Consider the following 15,739-nt stretch of genomic DNA (forward strand, 5'->3'; position numbering starts at 1 on the left):
ACGCAGGAGAAATTGTGAAAATGACAAAAATCTCTCCATTAGGAAAGAGGAAATGAGAACACAGAAAATGCTTTATTCTCTCTCCCTCTCTAACTCTTCTTGCATTTATTTTTGCTCTTACTTCAGTTTTTCACAGATCCTTGTGCCAGCAGCCCCTGTCTCCATGGAAACTGCAGCCGTGGCGATGGTGGCGAGGAGGGGGAGGCGGCCTACACCTGTGAGTGCAGCGAGGGCTACGAGGGGGAGCGGTGCGATCAAATCCTATTGGACCTCCCAGCCGCAGACTGGGACCCCGCCACCCCCTCTGCTCCGGAGCTGGCCACCCCCGTCACCTCCACCACCGCAGCCGCCACTCAACCGCAGCAGCCAACCGCCGAGCCCGCCACCACCGCACAGGCACCGCCCACCCTGCAGCCATGGCAACTCAAGCCTGGACAGAGGCTGCTGGTGGTGTCGTGGGAGGCAGACAGGGTGAGATAACTGTGGAAAGTAACTAAGTACATTCACTGAAACACTGCGACTTCAGAACTTGAAATCTCTCTTGAATGAATCAAGCTGATGTGTGTGTATACTGTATGTGTGTGTGTTGCAGGTGACTGAGGGGCTGCACTGTGTGAGCCCAGAGCTGTGTGAGCTGACATCAGGAACTCTGACTCTGTCTCTGGAGGTGCCTGAAGAGACGGCTGTAAAGTAAGACCCTGCTTGCTTCTGTTTGTACTTCTACTACTTTACTACACGTACCTGTGCAGATTTACATTCAAAACCTCAACACGACAAGAGCTGTCACGCTGAGTCATTATAGGACATAATAACCCCATCACACCGCTACAAGCGTATTATATTCTGATTAATCCGTGGGCAAAGCTTTTCAAAGCTTGTTTTCTCTTTAACAGCATTACAGTGGCTCGGCAAGTACGGGTCAATGCATTATGCAAAAGAGACGGTGAAGGTGAACGCGTGTCCTTTATGTTGCCCCTGTTTACAGATGGTAGGGCTTCATCCCCATCTCAGACCCAGAGCCTCTTACAGCGCGTAAATCAACCTCTGCTGCTTTGTTTGCATACATATGATCACACACGATGCCTGAATGCACACACATGGAAACACACACACACACACACACACACCAGTTGAGGGAGGACAACAATTTGTTTCCTCTTTTTAACTGTTTTATGCTCCAACCCAACATATTCAACAATAACACCAATGTTAATAAGGCTCCACCTTAAGGACAAAAAAGTTGCGATGAGCGATCATTTGTTGGATGATTTAATAATGATATGTGATGAAACCCGATGTCCCGGTTCAGACCACATTACAATTTCTTCTTTAGAAGCTATTACTCACCGTTACTCACCAGCCTTCAGGGGTTTCTCTTTTTCCCTGCTGTGCGCTTCCTGGTGATGGGACGTCTGTGCATTTCAACTTGTTGTCCTGGTCGATGAAGTCAGCTGTCAGCCTTGTGTGTCGCCCCCTCCGTTGTCCTACTTGACCGGAGGATCGTAAAATTTCACATTCAGCTCTTGTCTGCTCCCGTTTGTGACACTGCTCGTAACTCATAATGACATTAGCTGTGTCATCCCAACACATTTTGCACACTGCTTGGGCTTACACGCTTTCTTCTCTTTTAATAAAGCTGAAGTGCTGCTACGTGAAAGACCCAATCTTCAGCTTCCCCACCAGCTCTCCCTTTGTCTCTGGCCAATCTCTACTCCTACTGTGTGATTAATCCGATATTTCCGAGCTTTGCCTTCAGGTCAGCCCCGACCCGACACAGCTGCCCCACCAAACTACCTACCATGAAGGAGACCTCACATATCTCAGTATATCTTTTCTGGGTCCAGACACGCTCAGGTCATTTATCTGTAGCCGCAGTGGCTCATGTACAGAACAAGGAGGATTTTTTCTGTTTCCTTTAATGCGTCACATCTGAGTAATGATTTAACAGAACAAACCAAAGAGGCAGAAGCTGTGGTCTCATAAATGCCAGCTGTAAGCCAACTAGATGTATTGATGGCCAATAGCTTCTTTTATACAAGGGCAAGACTGGGAGTTGGAGGGAGACGAGATTCAAGGGAAGAACCAGCCTCCTCTTCGTCTGCTTTGCCACTGCATATAATTGTCATTAATTGGCTTGTCATTGTGAAGAACAGCCCAAGGTTGAAAGGAGCCAACATGAAGTGGTGCTTTCATGTTCTTGTCGTTGTTCTGCCTTCCAGCCCGCCGTCATTTTATGGGGATGACGATAATGAGTATGATGACGCACACAAGGCACAAAGGCACAAAGGCAAAGGATGTTCTTATTCTGTTGGTCTGGGCTTAGTTAGACACAAACTGTCATTGTGTTAGCTCTCATGTGGGCTCACAGTTGGGTGACCGAGGCCCATCAGCTCCGGTCTTCACCGTCTCCTCAGCAGGCTGCCGGCTGATTGGGCTCAGTGTCACTGTCGGGTGACGCGAGTCCTGCGTCTGGGAGAGCAGCCTGTTGTTGCAAAGCTCCTTTTGGCAACAGGGTTCAGAGGATCTTCAGTGTAACACATGCAAAAGAGCTAATTCTGCATATTTCACCTGACTTTCAGTAAACCTCAAAGTGCAACATCAGTCTTAATTTACATAAGAGTACGTCAGCCATTGTGCAAAGCTTGTGTTCAAAATAAAATACTCCGAAATGTGTGTATGCGTGGAAGCAGATGAAGGATCAAGGAGTGCAATCGTTTAGATGCAAAACAATTACAGCAGATTTAGTTGTAAGACAGAAACCAGTGGCATTTTGAATTATAGCATTACAAGTGCCTGCTTATTGATACAGACTTACTATTTAAAGCAGCACTGTGTTACTTGGGTATAAACACACTTTACAGACAAACAGCAATGAAATAACAGTAATGAACACTGACACACAGCTTCAATGCACAAGCTGCTGCATCCATGCAAGCAAGTAAAGAGAAGAATGACAGCGGAAGAATAGGAATGAGACATGAAATGAGGAATGTGATCCCTTCTTTCTTTCATTCCTCTCTCTTCCCCCCATTTGTCTCAGTTCTTGTTGTCCCTCCAGCAGCTTCCTCAGTTTATCTGCTCTGTCCTGCTCTCTTTCACGCTTTCGTACAAATAGTCTCAAATCCAGATGAATAATAGCTATTGACCCGCATCGGCTTTATTTCACAGCTCAATACACAAGAGGCACAGGAAGAGTGGGGACGGCAGCTGCCATCACTCATCACACACCTGACTACGATAGCAGAGTGAAGCGGCGAAACAGGACGCCTGTCAGTAATCCATCAGCCGGGGTTCAGACCTTTGAACACGTGTCTGCGCTGCTGACGCGTCCTTCAGACACACACTGAATCCTCGTTGTTTCAAGGCTGCTGATCTGTGGTTTACCGTCGTGTAGCAGAGGAGATAATGAGGCAGTCAGCGTCTTATTATGACTGTACAGGTTAGAGGATGTAGAGAGGGTCACAAGGAGGGTCAAGGCATTTATCGTATTATGAGGCAGATTTAGTTGACATTTAATGTTACAATGTCTTATGAGATGAATGAAGTGCTCACATTGCATAAGGTTCTTACTCTTGCCATTATCCCTTGAATATTTCCCTTATAAAGTCCATTACAAAAGAAGGAAACACAAGAAATACAGATAAGAGAAACAGACTTTCAAACCTTTAAACACTTGATTCAAGAGTGGATTGTGCAAAGATGACTCTGCAGGTCAGCCCTCTGATTGTCCCTCATTTATGTCCTTAATATCCGTCCCTCCCTTAATCTGCGTCTCTTCCCATTCAGGATCACCGTGAACGCAAGCGGAGCTCCAGCGCTGTGGCACGTGAAGGAAGATGGCTTCCTCCGCTCATCCATTTTGAACGGCACCATGATGTCGTTCCAACAGGCCTCTGATGGACTGGTGGTGTCCGATCACTCTCTGCCCCTGGGACAGAACTACTTCCTCAGTAAGACGCCTGCGATCTCATAAAGCATGCTGACATATTCAACATTTAAAAGAAACAGGTAATGATGAAGAATGTTCACCATGACATGTGGGATGATGAAGTGATAAAGAGGGAGATCCATCACTCTGATTTGATCAAAATCAGGTTTGTTTGTTTTATTGAATTCAAAAACACTTTCCTCTTCATCGCTTTTGTCAACCTTCCTGAATTCCATCCCTCCCTGCAGCAAACACACAGAACATAATTTGAATATATTTTGACATTGACAAATAGCTCATCAATGAATAATCAATGAAGATCTAAGAGGGTCGATCTGATATCCCGGACATATTGTTCAACATTTGCATATATGAGTCAGAATGGCATATTTACATATTTAAAACAACATGGCCATCTGTATTCTCTCTCTCTCTCTCTCTCTCTCTCTCTCTCTCTCTCTCTCTCTTTGTCTCTTTCACACACACAACAACACGCGCACATATTGGTAGAGAGCGTTCAGACAATTGTGCCAAAAGGTTGTGAGATGTGCAGCAGGTGCTGGAGGGGTTAATTACAGTCTGGCTCTCTGACTGAAGGGATGAATGACCTCAGGCTGCGCTCTACATACCTGATGCTGTTTCACCACGATGCCGCTGTCTGGTGACCTTGACATGTCTGCTAACTCGGTTGGCAGCAGAAAGAGAGGGAGAGAGAGAGAGAGAAAGAGAGAGAGAAGGAGAGAAAGGGAGAAGGAGAGAGAGAGTCAGAGGGGAGAAAGGATATTGCAGGGTTGGAGACAGAAGAAAAGACTGATAGGAAGAAAAGGAAAGGAAGAGTGGCAAGAGAGAGAGAGGATGCCGAAGGACGGAGAGGAAGAATGAAAATCAAAATCGGGAGATAACGAAAGAGAGTCAAAGAGGAAAGGCCGCCTCTGTCCTGTTGTAATGGTCAGATTAACACTGATGTATCCCACATGTGTGTGACATGTGAGCATAAAGCTACATGTGCGTGTGTGTGAGTGTGTGTGCAGGCGCTGCATGTGAAAGAGGGGGGGAAGGGAGAAGCAGTGACTTTGTGTTTGACTCTTCAGACGTCCCTGCGCTTGAACGGTGGCTGTGCCTATAGGTGCGCTTCAACAACCGTGTGTGTGTGTGTCTGCCGGGGCCGTGACGGTGCACGTCTGACATTCAGTGTCATTGGGCCGATAATCATTTGGTCAGAGGAGCCGTAGCTGATTGGCTGAGGAGCTTGCAGCGTCTAAGCCGCGTCATCAGCTCAGAACAGACAGCTAATATCCACCATGATGCTATTTTTATCCAAAGGCCCTTGTAGCTGTCTGCTTTGATTGAAGCTACAATAAAAGATGTTCTGAACGTATTGACCCAGACGGACAAGAAGACGGAGCAGCGGGCAGTCTATTTTGGTCATGATGAAGAGATGCAGCTAATCTTTTATTAATACCTTTGAGCAACATGAGCACACATTTTTACACAATTAATGGTGATAGCAAGGTACAAGGGGATGACATCATTCAAAATGTGTCCTCAATCATTTCTGACAGTGTACAAACACAAAGCTGCCAGATGAGGCGTACAACAGATCCATATGCAGACAGGAGAGGTAAACAAACTTGGCCAATGAGGCAAGTTTGCAGAGGTAATCAAAAAGGGGGGAAAATGGATAATTGGACCGCATAATTCAATTATATAACAAGTGGCTGGTACATGAAACAGAAGTGGATGTATGAAGATGCTCCCGAGTTAGAGTGTTTGAAAGAAGGTCAGTACTGTCAGTCAGTCAGGCAAGTAGGCTGTGGACCACTTAAGCAGTGCTACACAAGCGACCTGGCACAGAATGTGGGAAAGTGGCTGATATACACACTGGGGACTTGATGATGAAAGGGTTGGGAACAGGTCAGGTAATCAGGCTGGTGGACAGGTTTGAGATGGGAAGGCTCTGGGATGGCAGCGATGAATAACAAGAAAACAACAGCTGAGATGAAGGAGCTGGGTTTGGCCTGTGACACGACAAAGCTTTCATTTCAAGACATCAACGTATTCCAGCATCTGTGTATTTGTCAAATATAAACTGTATATATATGTTCTACAGGAATAGTTTGTGAGGAACTCTTCTTCTGCTGTGGTAGGTGTGTTGCGCGTGGGCTCCCCCACTGCCCCAGAGGTCACACTGCGTCTCAACCTGACGGTGAAGGCGAGCAGCTGTGTGGAGCCTGGCAGCAGCTTCAGTGACCCTCAGTGCTCTGGGAAGGGAAAGTGCATCACACAACCCTCTGAGGTAAGGGATGAACAGAGACGAGGAAGCACAAAGAGAAAGGAACAACTGTTATAATCTAAATAATGGATACATCAATACCATTTGCGTTTGAGTCAACAATCATCTCAGCTCCTCATGTATGGTTGTTACATGTTAGGACTGCACTGATGGTAAGAGCGGTAAGAGAGTTAGAGGTTCAGTTTGCTCAACAACACTTTGACAGGATCGAACCATACCGAGTCATGCAGCCCCTCCCCCATGTTTTTAACCTTATTTGTCCAGCAATTCTATCATTGTGCCACAGATCAAATTGCATTTTTTTGACAATCTATCCTGGAATCAATATTTCTGATTGCTTTTGGATTGTTTGAGATTTCATTATGTCATAAGGTTCTCTCTGGCCCTGACCTGTTTTGAGATACAGGGCTTTAAAGTTTTGCCACTCAATTTCCAATCCAATCCAATATTAAATTCAGCAGTTTGGGGGAAAAAAAGAAAAATAACATAAATCATAAAATGTTCTTCACAGACTAACTTTAAGGGCTCAAGTCTTTTTTACCAAAATACCACAAATAACTGTCAGTTGTGTGTCAAGCTGATGAATTGCCCTACGGTGATAAATAAAGTTGTATTGTATTGTGATAAAGTATTTTTAAACATATTAAACATATCTTGCTATCAACTTAGAAAGATAATATTAGATACTATTGTTGTATGAAGTGAGTGGGCCTTTGTCCAAGTCCCTGAGGTATCAGGAAGTGCCTGGTGCCATGGCGATGAGGAGTCAGCGAGCGCTCCAGGCACTGTGAGGCACAAGGCTGCGTCATTCTGATCAAACACTTTCAGCTCAGCAGAGAGAGAACGTGAGACGGCTCCATGTTGCACTCTGCCAACAAGTTTCATCCAAACTGGGTCATTACTTTTTGAGTTACCCGGCAAGTAATCAAACAAACAACCACGGCAAAACAAATATAACTAGTGGAAATAAGAATGATGAACGTCTGGTTTGTTTGCTGAAAGGTGTTAAGGTGTTAAATAAAGGTTTGCTACTGAATATAATTTAAAAGAATCATTCAGACGGCTGCACTGATCCACATATCGTGAGTCAGGCTTATTTGTTTTCCATAATATTTGAATTGATGAGTTTGTATTTGTTCCAGGGTCATAAAGACTTAAACACCACGGTAACAACAATGAAACATTATCATAACACAGCGTTTTCACTCGTGCTGCATCGATGGAAGCGACACTCTCTTAAATATTGTTTTCAGTAATATTCTCATATATCTAACTGATAAATCTCCCTGAGTTTCATTCGCAGGGAAACAACGCACAGTAATCAAAGTCAACACAGTGCAGCACATGAACCCATGAAACCACAAATGAGCAGTTTGCTTTTGCTGAACTGGTATCTTCTCTTTATGGTGATCACCCTTATTGTTATGATCCCTATATAATCTTGTTTCATAGAAAGATAACAATAATAACAACAACAGAAAAGTGCAGCACAGATTGTAGAGTGACTGAAGTTTTAGCTTTTTTTAAAACCTTTTTCAGTTCAGTTGAACAGCTCGTCATTCCATCATCGCTCTCATTGTTTCACTTTCACTGGTTGTTGTTGCATTGCGATGACAATAGAAGTGCTTTGCTGTTTCACATTGTGTCTCTGTTTCATTACGTCTGTTTCACAAGCATTTCTTCATTTCATCTATATTTTCTCATTGCGTCGCCACTTCAAAGCTTATTAATTTGATACGTTTGTGCGTGTGTGTGTTTGCAGAGCACGTTCTTTTGCGAGTGTGAGGACAGTTACACTGGAATCTTCTGTGAGGAATTCGATGCCTGCCACCACAGACCTTGTCGCAACAACGGGACCTGCACTGATGTCAGACAGGGGGGCGAAGGGCGTAACTTCACGTGCGCCTGTCCTTCAGGTATGTGTGTGTGTGTGTGTGTGTGTGTGTGTGTGTGTGTGTGTGTGTGTGTGTGTGTGTGTGTGTGTGTGTGTACGCATTACATAATTTTATGCCAGGATGACTCAATTCTAGTATTTGTGTGGGCAGATTTCATAAACAAACCCTCTCTGCAGCATTCGTCCATTAGGGAAGGAACTGGCATCCTTTGATGCGATGTGTCGTACAGGTGAAACACCTTCCTGTGAAGATATTGTATCATTTTAGATCATTTGCATCATTTTATTTCTTATTCATAGCTTTTATATAATTTTACATGAATACTTAAGTTTGAAGATCTGACCTTTACAACCACTTTGTGCCGTCAGACTGCATCTCAATTTGCAGGAGGCACACTTAACAGCCGGAAGCGAACTGAGTGACCTCAGTATAAGCTGTCAAAGAACAGTGTCTGCTCTGTTGTGTTGTTGAACATGTGATCGAGAGAGACGCCTCATTTGACTGCAAAACAGTTACAATAAGTATTATCTAACAAATGTGGTCAAGGTGTTTTAAGTGTTTTCATTATTTAGCCTGTCCCCTGTAGTCTGACACTATGTGCCGTATGTGTGTGTGTGATTCTTAGGCTATGAAGGGGAACACTGCCAGTTGCTGGTTGACCACTGCCTGTCACAGCCCTGCAAACACGGAGCCACATGCTTCAGCAGCCTGGCCGGGCCCAGATGCTACTGTCCTGAAGGTACACAATCCTCACAACGCACACCAGAGTTTAAGGCTGAGTGTGACTTTAAGAGTGTGTGTTTGCTGTCAGACAGAAAGACTGAATGAACACTGTCAGATTTCTATCTATGTAACATTTTGCAGAGAAGTAAACAAAAACAGCTATATATAGATGTAGTGTATGGCCATATGGCAAAGCATCTCTGGCCAAACCCCCACAACCCCCTACAGTGTGTGTGTGTGTTTACATGTGAATGAAAAAGAAGAAGATGCAGACATTTGGCCTGAAAAACCGTGTTTGTGCTCTATCATAGTTGGGGCGTACTCAGAACGTGTTTCCTGCATGTTTGTCAGTATCTGTGCCACGGAGATGCTTAATTTAAACCTTCCTCCTCGAGTCTAATTAGTCTTCATCGCCTCAGCGACCTGCATCAGCCTCTCTGGAGAAATGTCTGACCGCAAAACCTCTGTCGAAGCAGCATTTCTCAACAAGAGCACACGAGTTTGAGATTAACCTACACACCATGTACTGACACCAAACAATACACTCGCTCCAATGCACACACACACACACTCATTGCCTAATGAAAACAATGGGTTTAAATGGAGCTCACCACGTCAATAAAGAAGCACAGATGGGTGTAAATCTGTCAGGAAAACAATTCCTTTGTTCTCAGTTCAAATCCCAGCAGTCAGTTTTCGTTCGCAGTCAATCACATTGCAGCACCTGAGTGTGCTGTTAATCTGCAGCTGCTGGAGACCAAAGCCTCTCACAGGGAATTCATAACCCACCACATGTGTATTCTTTTTGTCATACAAAGTCAGAGAAACAGCATGTGAGAACCAGAGCCACACTTCTTAATTAGTTAGAGGATTTTGACTGATGAAAGCGCCTTTAAAAGTGTTTTATGAGCTTATTGTGTAGTTTGGTTTGTCAAACAACATTGCTTTTTGGAATAATTACCTCTCATTCTGCTCAGATTTACAAGTAACTTGAGGTTAAATCCGTTTGCAGCTCTGCTGTGGCACAGTTTGTTTTCTGTTTAACTAAATTTGGGATAGTGTCATGTAGCTGTAACTATTATAAGGAGAAAGAAAACAAATCAAACTTCTAAAGGCGTCGACATAGAGACTGAAACAACACAATAAGAGTTGTAGAGAAGTGTAACATAAAACATTTCATAAAAGAAACCAATCAGAGAAGTAATAATACAGGAAAAGATCAGGCGAGTTTGAGGAATTATTTAAAAGCAAGAATTCTAGAGTAAGACTTGTCAAACATGTCACAAACCCCTTATGGCAATGCAACGTTTCCTATATACACAGACAGAATTTCACCTCCACTCCCTCTCTTAGACTCCCCGCTGTGTAAAACCCTTTAGCGTTCAGCGTGTAGAGCAGTGAGGGATAACAGAGGGAAACAGAATAAGTCAAGTGTGTGTCAGATATGATAGCATCTCTGTTGTTTGACTTGTCTGCATTCATTTCAGGCAAAGTCTCTGTCTCCTTGGCGGTGGGAGTGACAAGCACTTTTCAGGGTTCGGCTCAGTTTTCTTGGGGGCAGAAGAGTGTGAAATGCGGTGCGGTAAATGATAACTGTGATTTACTGTCGCCTGTGTCCTCCATAGCAAAGGAATATGCAGAAACCAAGCACACACACACACACACACAGCCCCCGTACTCCCACACGTCACCACTTGTTATTCTTGCACAGTTGCCTTACAGTGGATTCAGTCTCACTGCATTAGATGGAATGATGGATGACTTGTCAGCTGTAGCAGTTCGTATCAAAGGAGAATCAACTCTGTGATCTCCATGCCAGTTATTAAAGCAAAAGCTCTATTTATACCTCCACTCCAGGAGAAGACAGATATTCAAATAGGTTTGGCCCTCGGCGGGGAAGGTTGGTTTCATTCCTTCACTTTATCCCTCCATCAGCAGTGTTCTGCAGCGCTAAGACCATCAGCACATTTCCATGAAAGTTGGTTGACAGACAGAACGTGTGCCAAATAATAACCGATGGCATTTTGGTGCTGATCCAAATGTGGAATTTCTGTCATATAGACAGTTATAGCTTTTCCCTGATAATTACAAGAGTACGACAAGTACGGAATTGATTCGAAGTCGCAATGTTGGATCCAGGCGGCCATCAGTCGAATGAGCTTGATCAATATCCTACAGGAAATGTCAGATGGATAGGGAGCCAATCAAACTATCAAAGTCAGTAATGGTTGATGTTTTATGATGTCTCAGTGTTCATTATTCACCTCATCTCAGAGCCAAAGTTAATGCTCAGTATGATCCGGGCTTCTGCACTGCTGCCTACTGCTTAGGAATGTAGAGGGGAAGCACTTTGATATGGAGTCTGGGCTGTGCAACTGAAGTCACCATCGACTTTCCACTGTTATTAATTAAAGTTTGTTTATAAGGTTACAGAGTGAAACTTTGTAAAAACACATTTGTCTGACACATGGTATCTGTTTAGGGTGAATCAATCACGACATATGTGTATATGCAATGAATTGTTGAATAAGACCCTGCAGCAGGAGCAAACACCACAGACATGTCTGCACTAACTGCCTCTCACTTGCACAGGTTTTTTTGGTTTTTTTTACCACTTCTGACAGGAAGGTGTGAGTGTCAGTGCTGTGAGTGCCTGCAGTCAGAAGCATCAGGGAGGGGGAGGGGGGGACAGGGCAACTATATTTAAACTGTTAACCCCCTTTTTTACATCTGAATAACACCAGAATGAACAGACGCTTCTCTGTCAGCAAGAACCTGAGGCTCACTGTTCAGCCACATTATCGGTGTGTGTGTGTGTGTGTGTGTGTGTGTGTGTGTGTGTGTGTGTGTGTGTGTCTAAATATAGAATGCTGCTTAGACCAATAAACAGAAAACTGAGGTGGAGAGATGGGAAACCAAGGTGTGTGTGTGTGTGTGTGTGTGTGTGTGTTTGTGTGTGTGTGTGTGTGTGTGTGTGTGTGTGTGTGTGTGCGTGCGTGCGTGCGTGCGTGCGTGCGTGCGTGCGTGCGTGCGTGCGTGCGTGCGTGCGTGCGCGTGTGCGCGCGTGTGCGCGCGTGTGCGCGTGTGTGCGATGTGTCACAAGGTTCTTGACACAGTGCAAAAGCAGCTAACACATCAAATCACAGAATTACATTCAAGCAAATAGATCGTGTGTGTGTGTGTGTGTGTGTGTGTGTGTCAAGTCAAGTTTATTTGTATTGCCCAGTATCAAATCCCAAACAGTCCAAACATGAACCCAAGAAACAGCTCCAGAGAAATCCTTCACATATCAAGAAAACAACAGGAGGAAACCTTAGGAGAGGCAATTCAAAGAGAGATTCCCTCTGCAGCTGTGCAATAGGAGGAAACAAACCACAAAGAGACAGAAGAGATGCAAAATAATGCTGAAAAGAGAAAGCAGCAGAGATGCAGAAGGAGGGTTGGAGGGCAGCAGTGAAGGAAAGGAAGTAAGGAAGCAGGGAGAGCAGTGGGGGAGCTGCAGATGAGTCCCGACTCTGTGCAGCTGTGATAAATGTCCCCTCACACAGTGAAATAAGCTCTGCCAGATCAATGGATGCTTGAGAGACATCTTCATTAGCTCAATGGAGTGTATCCACTGTGCAATCGACGTAGGGGTTTACTACTGTGTTACTGTACAGCAGAGAACACACACACACACACACACACACACACAATCCTTACATGGTCATCACAATCGCAGTACGGTAACAAGAGTCTTTCTCCCACTCAGCGCATTACAATGACTGCTCTCCTGGGAGGTGAAGATAGAGGAGGAGAAGGGGTGAAGGAGGCACGGAGGAAGTTATTTATAGAGGGGGAGGATAGGTGAACGGAATGAGGGGAGGCACAGAACCCAGAAGCTTTCACGTACGAGCAAAAGAGGCAGGCAGAGAGACAGACAGGCAGGCGGGCAGGCAGGCTTCCACACTTCTCCGTAGATGCACAAGCCTGTCAACTAGATCTGTGTAAATGAAGCTGCTCTCCTTCTCGTGTCTCTAACTGTGAATTTAAACGGACAAACCAAAAAAAATGAAAATGGCTCCAGGCAACGGTTTCCTTTTATCGCTGCGAGCACAAAATGTTTCCTACTTAAACTTTGGGCTTTCATTCTTAAACTGTGTCCGAGGAGCTGAAAATAGCCTTTGGTGTTTCCAATTACACAGATATTATCAGCATGTGAGCAGGAATGAATGCACAATAAAGAATATGTGTCGGTCTACCAGTTTGACGTGCTGCACACTGCTTCCACCTTTCAACGTTTAGTTTTGCAGATCCAAGCACAAACTGCAACTTTGACCATTTCTGTGACTGAGGCATTTTTTGTGATTACTCAACGCAAAAGCAATAATGAAGTGAGAGACATTAAACTCAAACTGAGAGCACCAACATTTGTACCTTCACCAGCTTTGTTCTAAAGTGTGAGGATGTCAGGAAGCCTCTGTTGATCACAAATTCAATACTATCTAAGGATTTAGGGCCAAGAAAGGTCAGAATGCTTTTATTTATTTGTTTTGTTATCATCAAACTAGTTGAATGTGAGATCACTGACACATTTTCACCTCCTGCCGTGTTTCCTTCACCTTTTCTGACCCTCTTCTCAGGCTTCCAGGGTGCCATGTGCGATCAGAAGGTGGACCCCTGTGCCTCCGGCCCCTGTCACAATAACGCCACATGCTACCCCCAGGGCCCCAGTCCCTTGGGCTTTGGTTGCAGCTGCACCTCAGGATTCACCGGTCCCACCTGTGCCCAGCTGGTGGACTTCTGTGCCCTGAACCCCTGCGCCCACGGTATCTGTCGCAGCGTGGGGAACAGCTACAGGTGCCTGTGTGTCCCAGGTGAGCTGCAGTGTTGCCCGTCTCACTGACTGACTCGATTTTGGTGAATTAGAGAATCGGAGGTTAGACTGCTTATCTCATTAAGTTAGTGAAAGGCATTTTTAATAAGCTCTTACTATCCTGTTATAATACACAGAAGAATCTATCCCCTCTCTCTCTCTCTCTCTCTTTCTCTCTCTCTTTCTCTCTCTCTCTCTCTCTCTCTCTCTCTCTCTCTCTCTCTCTCTCTCTCTCTCTCTCTCTCTCTCTCTCTCTGTGTAAATCTGCCTTTACAAGCAGCCCCTTTAAGTTTCCCGTTAAAGGATGGAGGCTGGTGGCGTTGGCTCTGACTCAGGCAGAGACGCAGTAAATATTCTTCTGCTGCATAGTGACTTAAGTCTTAGACGAGGTGATCATGGCTCGGCCGCCGACGGCTCTGCGCTCAACTCAAGCGAGTGGAATGATCACTAATCATTATTCATTGTCTTGCAATTACCTTGCTGAGATGGCGGGACAGATGACTTTCCCAGTGGCCTTTAAACCTAATTGCCCTCTGCGCTCCTCCTGTCTGTCTCTACTGTCTGGCCAGTGACCGTTTGATTGGACGTCTTTGCATGTTTCTGTGTATAATCTTGTTTTGTCTGGCCGTCTCATCTTTGTGAGGCTTGACCCAAGGACACACACAGATGTTAAAGAATCAACGTTCATCTTATTTATTGGATATTTTCAGTATCAAATTCTGAATGATTTTTCTAAAGGTCTCATGAGATGAATTGGAGCTTTATGTATTTTAAAGTGACTTAGGTTTACCTGTTTTGTTAGTGTAGCACAGTCAAAGTCAGATTTGGTGTGTGTGTGTGTTTGTGATGCACCACACACAGTCTTGTTCCGCACCTTGCAGTTCATACTTGCATCATTCACCTTCATTGTTGCAATTCTGACATATGTGCTCTTGGAGTCATGTCTTGTGTTTACTTTGTGGTTTACTTTTTTCACGACATAAAGATAAATTGGCCGCAGCGACCGAGAGAGAAATCGATTCCCTGCGTCGGACCCTGAATGCACAATGATCCATCAGACCGTTGTTGATGTTGTACAGCTTGAGTTTCATTCACTCAAGAGACCTCAGAAGCAGAGACGTGCGTGTGGCCGAAGCGTTGTCTTCAGTCACTCAGCTGTAGAGAAGAACCTTCGTATAAACGGGGGAAGAGTCCTCATCCTTTGTTTTCTTTTGTTGGACGGAAATATCCTGGATTTCTACTTATAAGAGGTTGGAGCTTTGAAATTTGCAGCAGTTCAGACGTGGTTAGAATAATAATCCCACCACTAACCATGGTTTTCACAAGATTTGTGTCCCTCCTGTGTCCTGGGTTGCATTGTAGCCAGACCTCCATTGCTTAACATCAAACATTTTCTTTTTACCGCAACCTCAGTCCCATTTTGCTTCATACATCTCTTTTGTGACACTTCCTCCGTTTGTCCTTTTGTCCTTCCTCCTCTTTTGTCGTCCTGCCATTTACTTCAACTCATTTCCCTCGCATGCTGCTGTTGTCTGGTTGCCATGGTGACGCAGTTGCTTTAAAGCATCCGTGCGTCTGTGCGTGTCGCTTCCATTGCCTCTGGGTGTGTGTTGTGTGTTTTGAACAGATGCTCACATCCAAGCAAGTGTCTCCGCTCAGACTGATTCCTTTAATGGGATTGGCGATCTGTAATTAGCGTCCCAGACATTAAAGTGAACACATGCATAGTACATACCACACACACACACACACTAACACACACTAACACACACACACACACACACACACACACACACACACACACACACACACACACACACACACACACACACACATACATACTCACAAGCATACACATATACAATATCTGCTGCCTGCAAATGCTGTGTAGGAACATTTATGATTCTTTGAGAGTGTGTGTGTGTGTGTGTGTGTGTGTGTGTGTGCAGTCTGTTGTGTAAGTACCTGTTGGCTATCAGGAAAGGAACTGCAGGGGGGGCTGAATCGCTTGAAGGCTCCAAACCCATCCAGCTCACACGAGGGCC

General features: G+C 44.8%; 1 protein-coding gene across 1 annotated transcript in view; it reads left to right on the forward strand.

Annotated features, from left to right (window-relative positions):
• Positions 1–15,739, forward strand: part of dner (delta/notch-like EGF repeat containing) — a 39,395-nt gene that overhangs the window by 18,527 nt on the left and 5,129 nt on the right. The window contains exons 2-8 of the mRNA XM_076146317.1: positions 127–471; positions 593–690; positions 3,787–3,950; positions 6,076–6,224; positions 7,984–8,137; positions 8,742–8,855; positions 13,462–13,695. Of these exons, the coding sequence (XP_076002432.1) occupies positions 127–471; positions 593–690; positions 3,787–3,950; positions 6,076–6,224; positions 7,984–8,137; positions 8,742–8,855; positions 13,462–13,695 (1,258 nt within the window). The remainder of the gene's footprint in view (positions 1–126; positions 472–592; positions 691–3,786; positions 3,951–6,075; positions 6,225–7,983; positions 8,138–8,741; positions 8,856–13,461; positions 13,696–15,739) is intronic.

Source organism: Genypterus blacodes, unplaced genomic scaffold (genome assembly GCF_046128005.1).
Source record: "Genypterus blacodes isolate CSIRO-AG114 ecotype Tasmania unplaced genomic scaffold, CSIRO-AGI_Gbla_v1 ptg000032l_1, whole genome shotgun sequence".
In the NCBI taxonomy this organism is placed as follows: Eukaryota; Metazoa; Chordata; class Actinopteri; order Ophidiiformes; family Ophidiidae; genus Genypterus; species Genypterus blacodes.